Source organism: Pipistrellus kuhlii, unplaced genomic scaffold, assembly GCF_014108245.1.
Source record: "Pipistrellus kuhlii isolate mPipKuh1 unplaced genomic scaffold, mPipKuh1.p scaffold_m20_p_31, whole genome shotgun sequence".
In the NCBI taxonomy this organism is placed as follows: Eukaryota; Metazoa; Chordata; class Mammalia; order Chiroptera; family Vespertilionidae; genus Pipistrellus; species Pipistrellus kuhlii.
The window spans coordinates 6,571,179-6,589,891 of record NW_023425531.1 but is presented as its reverse complement, the minus strand read 5'-3'; the positions used below and the strand labels follow the sequence as shown (position 1 = coordinate 6,589,891).

General features: G+C 60.9%; 1 protein-coding gene across 1 annotated transcript; it reads right to left on the bottom strand.

Moving 5' to 3' along the window:
* Positions 1-1,379: 1,379 nt before the first annotated feature.
* On the bottom strand, positions 1,380-4,083 carry SSTR5 (somatostatin receptor 5). The gene has a single exon (XM_036460270.2). It carries the CDS (start codon positions 4,050-4,052, stop codon positions 2,949-2,951), a length of 1,104 nt encoding a protein of 367 aa, XP_036316163.1. The 5' UTR covers positions 4,053-4,083; the 3' UTR covers positions 1,380-2,948.
* Positions 4,084-18,713: the final 14,630 nt, after the last annotated feature.

Genomic DNA, 18,713 nt, shown 5'->3' with positions numbered 1-18,713 from the left:
GGTTCTGCAGGAGCCCTGATCAGTGGCCAGCGGAGAGCCTGTTCTCCGTATCATTCAGTCGTTAGGACATTGCTGATCTCTGTGGCCCCAGGTTCCGTGGCAAGTCCTTCCCGATGTCTCCCCTTCCTTCGCTGTTGTTCTGCCCCAGGACCCCCTCACCTGGGCACCCCGACATGGCTCCTGCTGTCAGGGGCTGGGCCGGGAGTGCAGCCTCAGTTAATCACAGGGCAGAGCGGCCTTGGCTTCCCTCATGGGGGGGACCCAGCACCTGCAATCGCACCACATCCCACCCTGGGCCCAGCCCTGCCAGGCAAACAGAGCCCTCCTGCCCTTGCGCCCCACCCCAGAGGCGGCCGGATTTCCTGAGCAAGGTCATTGTGGAAGCCACTGGAGCCCATTGGCCAATAAAACCCATCGATGCAGAGAGAGAGCCCATAAAACAGGTCTCCCTTCCTAGAGGGTATCGCTCTGGGTCACCCCCACCCCGCTCAGGGCTGGGCCGGGACCTGCAAGCGGGGTGGCTCTGTCCGCAGCCTGTGCTGGGTGTGGGCGGGCAGCAGGGCTCCCCCTGGCTCCCTGGGCGCAGGCTTCTCTTGGGACACTCCTGCTCTGCCCTCGCAGGCCCAGGGGGAGGGTCCTCATTCCCGTCTGCTCAGTGGCTCACCCTCGCTCAGGCCTCTGCAGCTGTCCACACTGGCCAAGCCTCTTCTCACTCCCATAGACCCGTGTCCACAGGCTCCCCGGGATCCTCTGGAACGTCCCACAGGCTCCCCGACACTGGGCCCATCAGGCCCCAGGCACCACACACACACACACACACACACACATACAGGCACACGCTCTCCCCCCTCACAGGCAGGAACAGGTCAGGGTGCTGCTGACGTCTGTACACCCCACACGGTACCCTCGGCTGGCATGGCCTTGGGGAGGGAGCTCATGCAGTTGAATCAATCAGGGGAAATTGATCTGGGCAAGATTTCCGAGCCATCTGCTCACTCCCGGAGTCACTCTGATCCCAGGGAGGCCTGGTCCTGGGGTGGGGACAGCAGGTAGGGCTGGCCTCAGTTTCTCCTGGGGCACCCACCCCTCCCTGGGATGCTGGCCCCTAGAGTGGGTGGTGGTGGGTTTGGCCATCAGCGCCCAGTGATTGCAATCCCAGCCTCTGGGACCCCACATGGAGGAGCCACCCACTCCTTGGAACTGGGCCCAGGAGTGGTGGAGACAGCCTGGGCCCCTCAAGGCAGCCTGGTCCACAAACCCAACAACCACAGAAGGAGCTGACCCCCACCCCCATCCTTAGAGGCCAAACTCAGATCCTCCCCCTGCCCAGCCCAACGCAAAGGCCCATCTTTTCACACCTATTGTTTGCACCTTCCACTATGGCATCATCTAAGTGCCCACTGGTCACTTCTAGCTGGTGTTTGCCCACGCCGGTCCTGCCTCCTCCTGTCCACCAGCTCTGATTTGCATTGGCTTCTCGGCTCCGGGGACAATATTTGCTCTGGGAAAGAGTCAAGCCTTTATTCTCTAATTTATTCAGGAGAGTGGTTGTCAAACACGAGCGCCCTCCTTACACCGCCACGTTTCCAGGGTTTGGCCTCCGTCTGGGATCAGCGGGGTCCAGCCGTGCTGACTGGCCTTCCCCTGCCCGGCCCAGCTCCCCCTGCCCCTTGTGCCCTCCTGAGGGTGGGTTCCTGCTTTGGGCAGACAGAAGCTCAAGTGAGGTGGCACCGGCCAGGGCTGTCCCAGGCAGGGGGTCCGCGGGTGGAGTCAGCCCTGTGCCCTGGTCCTTTGCCTTCCAGCCTTGGAGAGAGGCCAGCGGCACCAGGACCCCAGCGAGGCGCAGGCAGTGAGCTATGGGCCCCAGGTGTGGGCCTGGAGTAGGGGGACTGCCGGTACTGCTGGAGGGCAGGTGGGACCACTCTGGTCTGGGGGGTGCGGAATTCCTCAGGGGCCTGGCATTTGCTGGCATTTGCATCTGCCCACACAGCCTTTCTAGGCCGGCTGCTATTTGCACTGCGAGGCCGCTCCCCCCGCTGCTGTCTGGATATTTCTCCTCTTCTACGTTCATCCCCCTCCCTCTCCAGCCCAAAGTCCCTCTGTGAGCAGAAGAGAGAGCTATAGGTTCCCTGTCCTCACTGGCCCCTCCCAGGACAGCCCCTCCCAGCGACCTAGGCCCCCTGCACTGAGCCCCTCTGCACACCTGTGCGCCCACCCACAAACCCAGAAACTGCGGTGACAGTCCACCCCCACCTCGGCTCCTCCCTCTCCCTCTGCACTTGGTGCCTTCCCCACCGAATCCCACCATGGGAGCCATGGCTCCGCCCCTCGCTGCCCCTGGGGACTGTGGGCAGCGGAAGGGAAGTGCAGCAGCAGAGGTGGGCCAGCTGCATCCATCACCCTTTGCCACTGCCCTGGGCCATTCACAGCTTCTGTTCTTCACACCTGCCATGTCCAAAGTCAGCCAGCCCCCAGGTGCCTGAGCCAGGGGGTACAGGCCAGAAGCCAGCACATCGGAGTCTTTAGTTTCAGGGTGTAGCACGTGACGCTGACCAGGTGGCTGACCAGGTGGCACAGGGCTGACAAGAGGGTGGAGGCTGGAGGGTGGTCACCCGGTCACACTAACGACCATCCTCCGGCCTGGGAGGCTGACACAGGCCGGGGCAGGACCAGAGGGCCGAGATGGCCTGACTGTTGCCTGGAACCCCAGGTCCTCTCCCACCCACCCCACCCCTGAAGCCCCGTAACCCCAGTTTGCCCAGCAAGAACAGACAGGTGGAGTGGCAGCTTGCCATGGCAGGACCAGCCTCAGCCCCCTTCCAGACAGCTGCCCTCACACCACAGAGAGTATTCAAGCTGCTGGGGAGCAACCTCAGCAGGTCCCCGAATCTCAGGGAAGGGCTTGGCCCAGCAGGAACCCCAGACCGGGCGTGGCCCATCGGCTCCCCTCACAGCCTACTGGTCTGCATGAGCCCGTTGGCCTCCGAGCTGCATGCAGCCAGCGTGGCCTCCTGCAGCCGGCTGCTCTTGTCGGGCCGTGGCTCTGTGGCATCCGCGTCCTCGGCGCCGTCGCCCCTCCGGAAGCACAGGACCTTCCGGAAGCTCTGGCGGAAGTTGTCGGAGAGGAAGCCGTAGAGCACGGGGTTGGCACAGCTGTTGGCGTAGGACAGGATGACCACGAAGAAGTAGACGCCGGCGGCGGCGGGCTCCGCGGGCAGGACCACGGCCAGGTTGACGATGTTGATGATGAAGAAGGGCAGCCAGCAGCCCACGAACACCAGCACCACCACCACCACCATGCGGGTCACCTTGCGCTCCGAGCGCCGCCGGGCGGAGCCCACCCGCACGCCGGACGCCTTCACCTTCACCACGATGAGCAGGTAGCACAGGCAGATGACCAGCAGCGGCCCGAAGAAGCCCAGGACCGACGTGTAGATGATGAAGACGGCGCCCCACAGGCCCACGGGCTCCGGCCAGCTGAGGTTGCAGGTGTCCCAGCCCTCCTGGATGTCCGCGAAGACCACCAGGGGCAGCGACATGAGCAGCGAGAAGGCCCAGACCGCGGCGCTGGCCAGCCTGGCCACCCGCGGGCGGCGCCACTGCGTGGAGCGGATGGGGTGGACCACGGCCAGGTAGCGGTCCACGCTCATGATGGTCAGGCAGAAGATGCTGGTGAACTGGTTGATGCCGTCCAGCGTCATCACCAGGCGGCACAGCACGGGCCCGAAGGGCCAGTAGGAGACGGCGTTCTGCGTGGCCAGGAAGGGCAGCCCCAGCATGAGCAGCACGTCGGCCACCGCCAGGTTGAGGATGTAGATGTTGGTGACGGTCTTCATCTTGGCATGGCGCAGCACCACGTAGATGACCAGCGCGTTGCCCCCCAGCCCCACCGCGCACACCAGCAGGTAGAGCACGGGCACCACCACCGCACGGGCCCCTGGCGAGGACACCGGCCCGGCCATCGTCCCGTTCTCCCCGCCGTCACCGGTGCCGCCGGCGGCCGCCGAGGCATTCCAGCCGGCTGGCCTGGAGGTGGCGAACAGCGGCTCCATCGCTGCCACCCAGGGCAGGGCGCTGTCCTCTCTGCAGGAGCAGAAGGAAGGATGCGGGCAATTAATCGGACAGCCAGGCCCTTCCTCCCCCCCGAGGGCCCCGCCTGCCCCAGGAGGCGCGGGATTGCCCCACTCGTAAGGTAAACACGATTACTCATGTTCAACTGGGCTGGGAATCACATTAAGCAAATTGTTTGGAAAACAAGCCCGAGAGGAAGGAGCCGGGAGACAGCTGCCGTGAGCGGAGACATCGACGTGTCGTCCGATGGGACTGCAGTGACGCACAGAGACCGGACCACCTCGACACCCCCACCCCGATGCCCCACCTCCCTGGCTGGCTCCTCTCCCTGCAGCACCACGACCCCACCACACAGGTAAGAGGCTGAGGATGGCAGGTGTCACCTCCAGGACTTTCAGGGACCCTCCTTGGGGACAGAGGGAGCAATGAGCCAGCCAAGACATCGCCGGGCACGGCAACTGGTGCCCCTGGAAGTGCAGCCACGCCTGCCGAGCCCTGCTCTCCCGGGAACCCAAAGCCGAACTCTTACAGGGTGACCTCCTGTCACCATCGGGGGGGCCAGGCCTGGCCTGTGGCCAAGAAGCCAGCCCTCAGGCTGCAGAGGCTTTGCCAGTGTCCACCCGGCTCCCAGGAGCACTGTCCCCCGGTGAGCGCCAGAGCCCCAGCCGTGTGGCCCAAGCGGGGTTGGTCTCCCGGCCCCCACAGCTGCCAGCCCACTCGCTGCAGCAGGGATGTCGCTGGGAAGGAAATGACCCGAGAAACCGCTGTAGGATGTGCTGTCATGGCGGCCTCGAGGGACACACCCACGTGCTCTGTGGTGGGCCCGGCACCTCCACGGCAATGGCAGCATTTCCTCAGCCTCGGGCAGCGGCCGCCATGCGGTAGCAGGCAAAACAGACACACACCCCTCCACCCCCCCCACACACACACACACGTTGTAAACAGGGAACACCAAGTGGACAGAGTAATTACAGCTAATTATAGCTCGTGCCTCGGGGCGGGAGGAAATGCATGTGTGGGCGCGCAGGGCACACGTGAAGGAGAGGCAGGGAGAGCGAACAGGGAGGGAGAGTGTGAAAGGGGACGATTCGGGGAGACTTCGGCTGGGTGACGGGGTTTTGTAGAAAAAGAGCGGAGGCAAAGACGGGGAGACGTGAACACCTGCCGCTCAGGTGATCAGCACGCAGGTATGGGTGGTAGAGTTTTCATATTTTTCTGTGTGTTTAGGGTAGTTCGCAAAAATGGTGATGATGGAAAAATTAACACCTCCATTGACAAGAGGGAAAGGAGAAAGGGGACACAGGTATAGCTGATGTCTTGGGCCCTCCTTCCCAGCCCCTTTCAGGGTCTTATCACCTCCCCCCCCTCCCAACTCAACCCTGCTTGGACCACACGGCTGGGGTTCAACAGCAATGACACGGATGCCGCTCACAAGGGGACTGTTCCTGGGAGCCGGGTGGACACTGGCAAAGCCTCTGCAGGCTGGCTTCTTGGCCACAGGCAAGGCCTGGTCCCCTCCCGATGGTTACAGGGGAGTTAGGGGGGCATAAGACCCCGAAAGGGCTGGAAAGGGCCATGGTGACCCAGCCAGGGCCACTCAGGCCCAGCAGCTCCCTAGAGCCTGACTCAGCTAGCCCACAGCGCCCCAAGTCAGCTCAGCACAGAGGATGCGCCCAGCTGCTGGTCCTGAGTTTGGGGAGGCAGCTGAAATCTGATAGACAAGTGTTGGGGGCGGGAAAGCCCAGAATAAATAACGGTGACAATGGCAGAAAGAAACCCTCTTCTCTCATGCAGCACACTAGCTTTGCCAAGTTCGCTTGGCTGACCGATGCTGGGAAGCATGACCAGTGGGAAGTTGGCCCACCAGACAATGGGAGGTTGGCCCACCAGACTCATTTCAGATGAAATAATAACACTGTGACTTAGTGATCATGTCCAGAACACGTTCAATATGTTTAGGATCCCCAATAAGGCACGGATAAAAATATTGTGTAACAAGTGTGGCTTCTGTTTAAGAAGTAAATGAGCAAGTGTATGTTTTTGAAAATGGCAACTCTTGGGTGCGGAAAAATCATTGTTTTGGGGAGAAAAAAGTGTATTATGGTCTGGATACAGTTGAAGAGAGAATCAGGGAACCGGAAGAGGAGTGGAGGGAGTTCTTCAGGATGCGGTGCAGAGAGGAGGAGGGGGCAGAGGGCAGAGGGCTCTGAGCCCTTGGAGGAGGGCACAGACCCATCATTCAGAGGATGGCTGGGCCCCTGTGGAACTGACCAAAGACAAGAGTCCTGCTCGAAAGCACAAACCTGTGGGGACCAGAATGAAGGAAGTATAACATAGGGTCAGAGTTGACCTACAGAGCACTGAGGGAAAGGAGAAAGTTCCGAAGCATGCCGACAAGGAGGCAAGAGGAACCCTGGAGCCGAGGACCAGGAGGCCCCGCAGCTCAGGAGCCACAGGAGCCAGCGGGAGAATTCCTCACCGAATCCCTCGCCAGGAGGGGAGAGAGGCTTTTCTGCGTTTTGCAGGATTGTTGCTCCTGGCGCTAAGCACCCTTGCCGTGTGCTGCGTCCTGGTGTGAAGCATGTGACAAAAACTCTATTCCAAAAGGGCAAAAGCATGATGTTTGGGGACAACTGCATTTCCAGACAAAGGGGTCCCTGAGGCAGAGCTCCGAGCTCAGTCAGGAGGGCGTTGCCAGGTTGGGAGAGCCCACACTTCCCAGGGGTGCCCGCCTGGGAGGAGGGTCCTTCAGACTCAGGGCTGCCAAAGGCCCACTCCTGTAAGAGGGGAGCCTCCTACACTCACGTTTAAAGAAATACCCAAGGGGCTCTGAGCCCATTCTACGTGGGCCCCAACGGGCACTGTGGGGAGAAGGAGCTCCCCAAGGTGCTCTGTTCACCGTGTCGGTGGGCCCGGGGGCTCAAGTATTATATCTAGGGTCTGGGTTTCCACGCCCGCTGTGGCTGAGCGGGCCTCTCCTTCTAAACCAGATCCCCGCCTTGTCTTCATGAGGCTCTCAGCTGCTCAGGGCTCCTCCGAGGCTGCTGCCAGGTGCCCAGGCCGCCCAGAACCCAAAGTGGGCAGAGCAGACTCTCACCACCACCCCCACGCCACCCTCCAAACACCCCACCTCCTGGGTTAGACTCAAGAGCCATGCAGGACAAAACCAGGCCTCTATTACCGCATCTGCCTCTTAGCACATAATTCCACAAGAGCCGTTACTCAGGAGTTGCAATTTTAGTCACCGAAATTACACATTCGTGGAAAAACTGTCGCTGGGACCCCTCCCCCAGTAGATGGGGGGTTCAATGGCGGGGAGGGGCTCTGTGGAACTGACCCTGAACCAATGCTGGGGCTGACTCAGCTCCCACCAGGAAGGAACTGCCCAACACACCCATGTGGCACAGGGAACACACCGTGGTCCCTCCACCCCCTTCCCAGTATACCCACACGCATTGCCCAAGCAACCCTGGGTAAGCCATGCCACTCCTCTGAGCCTGGCTTCCCGCAATAGGTGGCTCCTATACAACACAATTCCTCTGAGCAGAGCCAGCACGCTGCGGTGTGCACGATGCTGCCACAGTGACTGGCACACAGCGGGTTCTCCGAATCCTGCCACTCGCCTGCCCCAAACAGTCCAGCATCTCCTCCCCAGCGTCAGGAAACCCACCTGCCCACAGCTCCGTGGAGAGGTGGGCAGAGCCTCCCAGGGGCCTGGGCACAGAGCTGGGCCTCAGTGCTCCGGCACTTCATGCCAGTGAGTCCGGCCTGTGCCTCTCAGCCCTGCCCAGGCTGGCCCCTGGCACAGTCAGCCCATCTTCCATGGGAGCTCACATCCCACCTGGGAGGTAGCAGACCCACATATGAGGCAGGGAAATGGGGGGCATCTAGGCTAAGAGGAGAGGCCCAGCACTGTCAGAGGGGCCCCAGCCTGGCCTGCCTCCTCCAGGAGGAGCTTTACAGCCTCTGCTCCATCTTGTAGGGGGAGCTGATGGCAGCCTGCCCCCCACCCGGAGGGCAGCCAGTGGCTACTGCACTCCTGCCCTCCCCCCAACACGCTCCATCTGCCCTATGGCAGCCTGTGGCTGGACCCAGATCCCTTCCTCCTGGGAGGGACCGAGGCGGGTGTGGGGGGCTCGGGAGCATCCACAGAGGGGCCTGCCGGTGGAGCCCCGGGGTCTGCACACCCTGCAGGATGTTTCCTTCTGCCCCAGCGCATGTTACCGGAAGTCTAGGCCATTACTTTCCCAGAAACCCAGAGTGGGTCACCGTCATTGCTGCTACCCACCTCCCTCTGCCCCAGAGGCTCCCAGTCTTTCCCCAAGGGGCCGGCGCCCCGGGAGCCTGTTCTCAGAAAGTCTGAGCTGCAGCAAGATCTGCCTCAAACTTTGGACAGTGCAAGCTCCTGGCTCTCGCCTTGCTGAGGCCCCAGGCTGGAGGGCCGGCCAGGGCAGTGGGCCAGCCAGATGGAGGCCCCCCTGATCCCTGGGGGGGACGGGGGAGGGGAGGAGGCGGCCCCGAGGTGGACTTCCAGGGCCTGTGCTCCCTCTGGGGAGGGGGCAGGGCTCCAGAGCACAGGTGCCCAGCCATGGAGGAGTGGGTGCTCCGTTTCCAGCCGGCAGGGGCGGCACCCCCTCCCCCGCCCCACTCAGAGCGAAGCACCTGCTCTGCCTGCGTCTCCCCACACTGGTGCCTCCTCTCCTCAGAATGGCAGGCCCCAACGCCCCCGCCAGTGCCCCCCTCGCATGCATTGGCTCCTGCTCCCTCTGTGTTCTGCTTTCCTCACCCCCTAATCCCAGCCACAGTCTTGCACGAACCACCCCCGCCCTCCCCTCCCCAGTCAGGGTGAGCCCACGGCGGTGAGATCAAGCAGGGAGAGGCTCAGTGGGCAACCTCCCTGGACCCTCTACGCAGACCCTGGCACACCAGGTCCCAGCCAGCAGGTGCCGAGGGCGTGGGGAATGCGGGAGGGGGTGGGGTGGCGCGGCTGAGGCTGGGAAGAAGGGGAGAGGCTCCAGGCAAAGGTAACTAAACCTCAGAGGTGCAGAGGGGGCGCCCGCACAGGTGGCGGGGGCGGTGGGATCCCAGGGAGGATAAATGCAGGACCCCTTCCCCGCAGGATGGGGGTGTGGGAGGGGCCAGGGAGGGCGGAGGAGGGGCGGGAGCTTGGCACTCACCTGCAGGGCGCACTCTGGCGGGAGCCCAGTGCCTGCTGCTGCGTGGTCAGAGCTTGGGCGCCAGCGGGAGGCAGGGTGGGCGGGGCCAGCAAGCAGGCAGGTTGGGGAGGGTGGTGGCGCGGGGCTGGTGCTAGATGGGATGGGGGCTGGGGGCAGCTACTAAGCTCCCTGCAACACCAAGCCCAGCACATCTGTCCCTCTCTGTCTGTCCATCTGTCCATTTGCCTTCTTCAGGCCTTCGCATGTTATCCTATAGTCCTGGTGCCTGACGGGCAGCCATGTGGGAGGAGGGCAGCAAGCAAGGGCCAGGCTGCATGTCCTTCCCAGCTGAGAAGCAGGCTGTGTGTGCACACGTATGTGGCCTGTCACATGCCCAGCTATTCACACAAGCTTTCTGGACGTGTGTAGGTGGGAGACACACAGACACCAGACGCCCAGCTGAGCTGGATGCTGCAGACGTCGCCGGGAGCTGACCAGACAGGCCTGTTCCCGCAGCTCCGGGAGTGGCAGCGAAGGTGATAAACCCAAAGTGATTTCTTGTTGTTGTTAATCCTGACCCGAGGATAATTTTTTTTAGAGAGTGGAAGGGAGGAATGGGAGAGAGAGAGAGAGAGAGAGAGAGAGAGAGAGAGAGAGAGAGAGAGAGATTGTCTTCAGCACTGGGGCCCGGAATGAAACCCCACCCAGGTATGTGCCCTTGACTGAGAATCAAACCTGTGACCCTTTGGTTTTTGGGCCGACGCTCTACCATTGAACCACACGGGCCAGGGCAAACCAACAGGTTTTAACGGAGGTACTTCTCGACTGTCCCAAAGACAGTGTGGTGAGAGGATATTGAGAGGCAGCTCCCTGGTGGATGAAACTGTGCACTATTCCACACCCTGTCCTGTCTCCTACTCCCCACTCCTCTCCCCTGCTTCCTGGGGTCGCCTCCCAAATCGCACCCCAGACCCTTGGCAAGTGAGCTGGCCACGTGGCCGCCCAGGCAGGGGGTGGGCGGGGACTCCTGGTGTGCACACCTGAGCCAGGGGCTGTGCTGGCCCCATTCCTGCCCTCTGGATCCAGAGACCCCCATCAAGTTCTGGGGCTCCCTGAGCAGCTTCTATGATCCCAGCATCCTGGGGGTGCAGAGTCCTGTATGAGAGTGGCGCCCCATGCTGCCCCTTTAATGGAGGAGCATTGCAGGGGTGAGGAGGGGACAGGCATAGGCTGTCTTGACACGGCCCTGCGGGTAGTGGGTGCTTGGCCCAGTCGCAGCCCAGGATCAGGTCGGGGCACCCCAACACCCTAACACCAAAGTGGTCTCACCCAGGCCCTTGTTGGCAAAGGAAGGAAGGTGCCCAGAGGCGGCCTGGCCATTCTAAGGCCACTTCCCCCTGTTGCCCCAGGCCTCTGGCAAGAGCCCCCTCTCCTCTCAGCCCCGAGTCTGAGCCCCAGGAGGCTCAAGGGAGGTGAAGCCTGGGGACACTGCAGAGGTCACCCCAGAGCTGGCGGTGAGAAGGGCGAGGATTAGTGGCAGCCAGGAGCCATGGCAATAGGACAGCAGCCCGATGGACTCCCCGAGGACCATCCCTGGACCCCTCGCATGGGGACCCCCGCCCTAGCTGTGAACTCCTCCCTGGCCTGGGGCCCCCCGTTTTAAGAGGCCAAGGCCAGAGGCTGCTGGACACACGTCTGCACCTCCCACAACCACCCATGCCAGGCTTGGCCACACTGCTGAGGCTCCTGTGATTATTCAAAAGCAACAGAGACAGACTCCAGTTCACCTGGAAACACCCAGAGGCCCCCCTGTCTGTGTCCCCAGGGTCCCCAAGCTGGGGCGGGCCCTGCCAGCTGCGAGGCACTCTGTGTCCTCTGGCCAAGCTGGCCCTCCCTCCACTCCACCAATGGGCATGCTGCCTTTCACCTTGGCCTGGCTGTGCCCCTGCCTGGTGAACCCCATCTCCCTTTCCCCAGTTAAGTCACCTGTCCGGCTGCATGCCCCTCTCTCCAGGAAGCGCCTTGGGCCGCCCCACGTGGGTTGTCTGTCCCTTGGCCGCCCGCTGTTCCCAGACCGCATCTGTTGGCAATGTCTGTCCTGGCTGCAGAAGGTGTGCATGCTGGGAGCAAGTGTCTGCCCCTCCACCTTGCAGAGGGGCAGACACTGTGGACTCACAGGAGGCAAGGGCCTTTGCAGGTGCCTGAGCTCCTGCTAGCCCTGGTCTTTAGGCTTCAGTGAGCATCTCCTTCAAATGGAGGCGCATGCACATGCAGCTTCCCAGGCTGCCCAGCCCTCAGCATGGGAGGGGGAGGGGTGCTGGGAGGCTTCCCTCATGGGGCTCTCTGGGCACTGGGCCAGGCTCCATTCAGGCCCCGGGACAGAGGCGGGACCAGCAGCCAGCCCCTGCTAAAGGGGCCAGGAGTCTGGCCCAGCTGGGAGGGCAGAGAAGAAGGGAAGAAGGAGGGACTTGGGTAGACTGGACCCTGGAGACTTGGCATCCAGCACCGCCACCTCCATTGCTGAGACCCCGCTTGCCTCCCCCAAAAAACAGCTCCCCCCTCGCTGGCAGGTGTGCATGTACCACCCAGGGGCACTGATTGGCTCAGGCCTCTCAGGTGTGCACTTTCTGCTTTATGGGGGGAGGGCTGCAAAGTCACCTAGAGGGCTCTTCCAGGACAATCCAGCTCCTGCCAGAGCTGAGGCCAAGCCTGGGCTCCCAGGAGCTCTCCTAGGATAAGCCTGGTCCCAGTTGGGCTGCACAGCCACACCCAGGACACCCCAGCCCCCCTCGGACATGACAGCACCTGCCTGTCCCCGCCCCACTCCTGCAGTGCTCCTCCATTCGGGGACAGCAGGGTGTCCTGAGCAGGTCCAGAGACTCAGATTCAGCCCACCTCCATGAGCGCCTGGGTTGGTGGGTTTGAGTGCTCTCCACTTCCTGAGCACTCAGGTTGTCCAGAAGCTGGATGGAGCCCAGTGGCCAAGCCCAAGGGAGAGAGCCTGTGGCATCAGACATGGGGCTTGTGAAGGAAGAGGGACAGGCCAGACACCAGATAGGGGTGCAGCCTGGGAATGTGAGAGGCAAGTCCCAGCTCTTCATTTGAAAATGGGGAAACTGAGGCTCAGAGAGGGTATGAGCTGGGCTGGGCACGGAACAAAGGTGGGCTGAATCTGAGTCTCTGCACCCGCAGCTTGGGACCTGCTGGGCTCAGCCTGGGCAGGGTAAGTGGGGGGCCCTGTCTAGAGTACGCGGGATGTCCAAGGCCACTCTGAGCACGGGAATCTTAATCAGGGTGTTCAAGTGCCAAGATTCAGCAATCTATGCACTGCGCAAGCATGCCCTTCTATAACCCAAAAGACTGAGGCCACTATTTGGAAGGAACCCTCTTTGGTCTAAGTTAGGGGTGTCGAACTCAATCAGAGAAGGGGCCAAAATCTAAAATCCAGCCTAAATCGCGGGCCGAATGGTTTACTGAACAGTCATAAACTGTCATTGTGATGGAAACGCAGCAGAGTGCAGTGATGACAGCGCGGTGCGGGCCACATTGCAAGGCCTGGCGGGATGGATTTGGCCCGCGGGCCTTGTGTTTGACACATGTGGTCTAAGTAGTATGAAGCATGGTACTAACCAGCAAATAGCTAGTTCAGATGAAGGCTGGCGTGGCTGCTTGGTGAGGCCGTGGATCTAAGGATGGCTCCCATATAACTAGCTCCCATGTAGGAGGCCAATGCTTTGTAGGAAAGATGCATTGTTACCCAGCAGTGTGCGGCTACCTGCTATGTGGGACTTTGCTTTGAAGAACTGTTGGCTCCTTGTTAGCAATGGCTACTTGGCCACTGGCTCCTACAATAAAGATTCTCTTATACACCCATGACTTCTCGTGGCTTCTTTGTCAAGAAGGTCCAGCTCCTGGCAGAGGGACTCAGACCCTATAGCTGGCATAGTCGAGCAGAGGATGAAGGAACAAAGTTCCCAACAGTTAGTACAGGGAGCAGAGGAAGGAGCTTGCTCTGATAGTAGAGAAGGCAACTTGTCCATTTCCAGGGCCACCCCTCCCCGCTCCGTGTGAGATACCGGCCCTCAGGCACAGTATGGCCTCAGGCTCAAGTGTGGCCTCAGGACGGGCATTGGCACTGACTCAGCATCGGGGTGGGAAAACAGGACACGGGAGGGAAGAGGCAGGCGGCGAGCTTCCACATTCAGCCGTGACACGAAGTGGGACTATTGCTGGACCACTGATCCAGCAGAGACCTGCCAAGCGCCTGCCCTGAGCCCGAGCCATTCCACGGGCTGGAGCTTCAGGAACAACTGCAAGTGCTGCCCCCTGGGCACACAGACAGGAACGGTGATTGTCCTTCCTCCTGCGGGCACCGGGAGCAGGTGGCAGAGGTGGCACCCAACCCTGCCCAATGCCAAAGAGGGGAGAGGAGGTGGAGGTGACACAAAGAGAGACGACACCCCGTGGGGGTGCTGTGTCCCAGGGCCTCTGGGGAGGAGTCCCAGAGGGGGCTCCGCAACATCAGCTGCTGCTCCCCGGCCAGTGCAGGCTGCAGGGGCCAGCATGGGTCCGAGAGTGCCTGGGCTGGTGGGTTTGAGTGCTGTCCATCTTCATCGCCCTGGACCCCCAAGGCAGGGACAGAAAATGCTCAGAGGAGATGACTGGGAGGGACGCCAGGTACAGGAAGAAGCTGGTCGGCAGGGCTGTTCTCCCAGGGCCTGAGGGTTAAGAGAGGGGATATAGACACGAACAGTGCCAGCCACAGGACAAGGGGACTCTGACCCACACCGGGCAGCAACTGCCCAGGAAGCTGGACCACAGCCTCTGCCCAGAGCAGTCAGGACTTGTTCGGTGACAGGAGCTGTCTGTGTCCCCCCATTTCCAACCCAGGGCCTGTCAGAGGAAGCTGGCGTGCTCCCCAAGCCCACCACACAGGGCCCCGCTCTGTGAGAATTACTCCTGCATCGGCCCCTCTTCCAGCTAACGCCTCCCCCTCCCAGCCTGACTTCAATCTCTACCAGGCGTCTTCAAACTACGGCCCGCGGGCCACATGCGGCCCGCAGAGGAGTCTGATCCGGCCCGCCAGGTTTTTTGGGCAGTGAGTGCAGCCGAGGTGTTACAGTAGGAATTAGTAGTTCATATAGTCCGGCCCTCCAGCTCTCTGAGGGACCGTGATCTGGCCCCCACTTTAAAAAGTTTGAGGACCCCTGCAACTGGCTTACCGTCCCGTCCGCCGCCCCCCCCCACCCCCGCCCGCCCCGGCTATAGCAGCTCTAGGTAAACACCCTCTCCGTACTCATAGCTGGTTCCTCAGAGCACAGGGAACCCCCTGGATGGCAGCTGGCCCTGAAGGTGCTTCCTGTATGAGCCGTCCCAGGGACGGAGCCTTTCCCTGCTGGGTCCAGCCATCCCCAGGGAGGGAGTGTCAGGTGGAGCTGTGGGGCTCCCAGCTGGTGCCTGAGGATTGCTGGGTGTGTCGCAAGGTGTCTGAAGTGGAGTGCGGACTGTGCGGAGAGCCGCGTGCTGCGGAAGGGTTTTCCTACCCAGCATGCAGCCCTGCAGTCACGCCGGCGCCCGGCTTGGTTGAATGCTCTGCTGTGGCCGTTCAATATCTCTAATCATTTGACCTTTGCGCCAGAGTTTTGTGAGTGAGTTTGATGGCACCGTGATGAACGGGGGGAGCAGGGGCGGTGTGTGCGACATGCAGCATCGGCGGGCACAGCCCTGAGCACACAGCTCTGGTGGGTCCAGCTGCGCGGAGTTCACGATCAAGAAGGTCTAAGGCACCGAGGCTGCCATCAGAAAGGACCACAGATGGGCCTGAGCACAGCAGAGATGTGGTGTCTCGCAGTCTGGAGGCCAGAAGTCCGAGACCAGCCAAGTGTTGGCAGGGCCTCGCGCCCTCCGAGCCCTAAAGGAGAATCAGTGCCTGGCCTTCCGGTTTCCGGTATCGGGGCACCCCCTCGCTGGAGCCACACCATTCACCTCTGCCTCCCTCTTCACGCAGCCATCTGCTCTGTGTGTCTGTGTGTCTGTGTGTCTGTGTGTCCGTGTGTCCCTCTGTGACCGCTTCTCCTCTTACAAGGACACCAGTCATTGGACATAGGGCCCCCCTAAAACCCAGGATGGTTTTATCTTGAGATCCTTAATTACATCAGCAAAGGCCCTGTTTTCAAATAAGATCACATTCTGAGGTTCCCAGTGGACATGAGTTCGGGGAGCGGACACTTCAGTACACAGGTGAAGGGTTATGTCTATAGCTGAGCAGAGGCAGGGAGGGAGGGCTGCTGACAGCCAGGGGCCCCCATCTCTGCCAGAACAAGAAGGCAGGGGTGTCCTAAGAAACACACGTGGCCAGGGACCCGTCACATCCTCTTTCTCGTGCTGCTTCCTGTGGGAGCCCATCGCACTGCAGTGATGACGCACCCCCGTGCCCGGCCGCCCCGTCCTTCCTCCCTCACCGAGGCCTCGCGCTGAAGGGCGTGAAAGTGGAGTGAAATCAGAGCAGCTGTGCCAGGTCTGTGCCATGTTTTCGCTAATCTGGTAACAGAATACACGTGTATCTATGCCCATGAAGCACACATGGTGCAAACTGGGCGATTTTACTGATGAGTGGAATGCTCTTTCCGTGGTACTGACAACTGACATCATACAATACGGAGATAAATGAGGAAATTTGTGCTCATCCCTTAAACCTTTCCTTCTTCTTTAAACAAGTGAAAACACTGCCCCCTGGGGGAGACTGCAGGAGAAAGGAAAGCACTTTCCGTGTTCGGACCGCTGGTGGCCCCTTTGCCCCGGTTTTTGAACAAGGGCCCTGCGTTCTCCCGTGGCACAGGGCCCACAGACTGCGTAGCCAGTTAGTACAGAGGAAGATGAGGGTGAGGAGGGAGAAGGTCCCGGAGCAAGAGACATGCACAGAAGACAGAGAAGAAGCATAGACACATCTCCCAGCTGGGCACTGCCCAGTACCTGCAGGCTCTTGACATGCTGTACAGAGCCAGGGGTCCTTGCAAACCAAGACAAGCAAAGAGGCAGAGGATTTAGCCCCAACGCAGGATGCACACACCCCTTTAATGCAACAACTGCCCCCACCCACATTGTTTTAAAATTAAATTTATCGGGGTGATAGCTATATATGAAAAAGCCTAAGTGGCCATTACGACTGGTCCACTAAACAGCCAGTTGGCCTGTCGCTATGATGCGCACTGACCAGCAGGGGGCATACACTCAATGCAGGAGCTGCCCCCTGGTGGTCTGTATGCTCCCACAGCCAACCTCCTGTGGCTGGCTAACTCGGCTAACAGACTCCATCCAGGGTGGGCCTGGTGCCAGGGGAGACACTAGCCACAGATGGCATGGTGCCACCTGTGGGTACCTTTCTCCCTGCACTCTGTCCTCAACCTCACCCACAGCCCACATCATCTTGGAAGGAGACACTGGACCAGTGTCTCATACAAGTTGGTGGCCTTGGCTAGACCCCAGCAAGAGGGCAGAGCTGCTGGCTCCATGTCTGAGACAAGCAGATGGCCAGGCCAGCGTCTGGAGCAGGTGTGACTGTCGGAGCACAGCTCCTTCTCTGCTAGGGGCAGTTGCAGGCATAAAGGAGAGACGTTATTGCAGACCACGCAGCCATGGCCCACCAGGAGCCATCACACAGGGGAGTTCTTCAAAGTAGCCCCACAAAGCAGCCACATGCCAGCTGGTCAGTAGCACATCTTCATGCCAACGTGGACAAAAGAAGCTTCTAGCCTAATAGTGACATCCACATTGCAGGGACCCAGGGACCTCACCGAGGCCCAGACGTATCCCACAGCGGCAGGGGACCTGGGGCCAGGCCCGGGAAGGGATGGGCTGCAGGAGAATGCCTGGCTGATGGGTACACGCCCTGCAGCCAGCAATTCCAGGTGACAGTGGAACCGGCTTTGTGCCCAGCGAGGTCCAAGTCACGGAGTCACCGGTTAGCTCCACACGTGGAGGCCACAGCCTCTTAAGGTGACTGATGTCTTGCCAAATTCAATGAGAACCTGAGTGGTGATCGGAGGCCCGGTGGGCAGAGGGCCCGGCGCCCTGTGATGCCTCCGGGGCTGGAGTGGGAGGAGAAGCACCAGGTTGAAACCAGGCTTCCCCATGGGCCACAGCGAAGACTGAAAGGCGCCTGGTGGGGCTCTGGCCCCGAGCGCCTTCCTGAACCTCAGTCACCCCTGTGGCGAAGGGGCTAGATGGGGAAACCGAGGCTCTGGGGCCGCACACCTGCTCACAGTCTCCTGTGTTACGTTCCCACAGCTGCTGTAGCTGAGGGCCACAAACTGGGGCTGAAAACAACGGGGCTCTATTCTCAGTTCTGGAAGCTGGAAGTCAAAATCAATATGGGGCAGGCCTGGGCGGGGGGGGGGGGGGGGGGGGGCTGCTTCCTGCCTCTCTCCTGGTGCGTGGCCTGTAGCGGTGTCACCCAGAATCCCCTCTGCTTGTCGTCCCACAGTCGTCTCCTCCTCCTTGCCAGGACACCAGTCATTGGACTGGGGCCCACCCTGTTTCAGTGTGACCATGACTTACCTTGATCACACCTAAAGACCTTATTTCCAATATGGTCACTGGGGTGAGGACTTGGACACATCATTTAGAGACCATGATTCAGCCCCCCCCGCCTTCCGTCCCCCACCAGCTTCTGAGTCCCAGGGCCTCTGGCTGCAGTTCCCCAGGGCTCAGGGCAGGTTCCTCCCTCCCTCCTGGAAGGGACCACCTGGAACACAAGGAAGAGGGTGGTACCAGCCAACGCCCAATGGAGACAGTCCAGGAGTGGGGCTGTGCCCACCACCCCACCTGCCAAGCTGCTGGGCTCCTGGGGAGACTTCTCTGAGGGTTCCTCAGAGAAGGGTAACCCCTAAGGGCCAGGCCAGCTTTCTTGTCCACTCAGCAAGAGCCAGGCCTTGGGCTGGTGGTCGAGAGTGACGGGTGTCAGCTCCTGCGGGTGGCTGGGCAGCATTCCTGGATGCTGATAAACAATCCATTTGCACATCAGCTCTGTGAGCCCGGAGCTTCCTGGCGGCATTTAAGAGCCACTGCCTCCAACTTCATTAGGGGGGCTTGGCCCAGAGGTGGCCTGGAACCCGAGCCCTCCTGCCCCCCCCCTTCACCCCGTACCCCTAACCTTCCCCAGCTTTGGAGCCCTCCCCTCTCAGGTGGTCAGGCTTTGGGAGGGGGTCCTGGCTGCTGAGAAGTGGCCATCAATGTCCCCAGGCCAAGTCACCCCTCACCCAAGCCCCTGGCAGAGAGACTGAGCAGCTGCCACCAGGACTTTGTCTGCTGCCCCGCCCCGGACAAAGAGGGCAGAGGGGCGTGTTCAGAGTCAGCAGCTCCCCCTCTTGGGGTTTCAGCCTTGAGCCTTTAGAGTAAAAAAAAACATTGAAACCTGTAAAGAATCAACTCACAATAAAACTGTCGACATATGCGGGGAAACAGAACCTCAGTGAAATGAGATAAGGC

Bases quoted from the DNA above. Each gene is read 5' to 3' on its own strand.
- SSTR5 (XM_036460270.2), bottom strand. From the start codon at position 4,052: ATGGAGCCGCTGTTCGCCACCTCCAGGCCAGCCGGCTGGAATGCCTCG.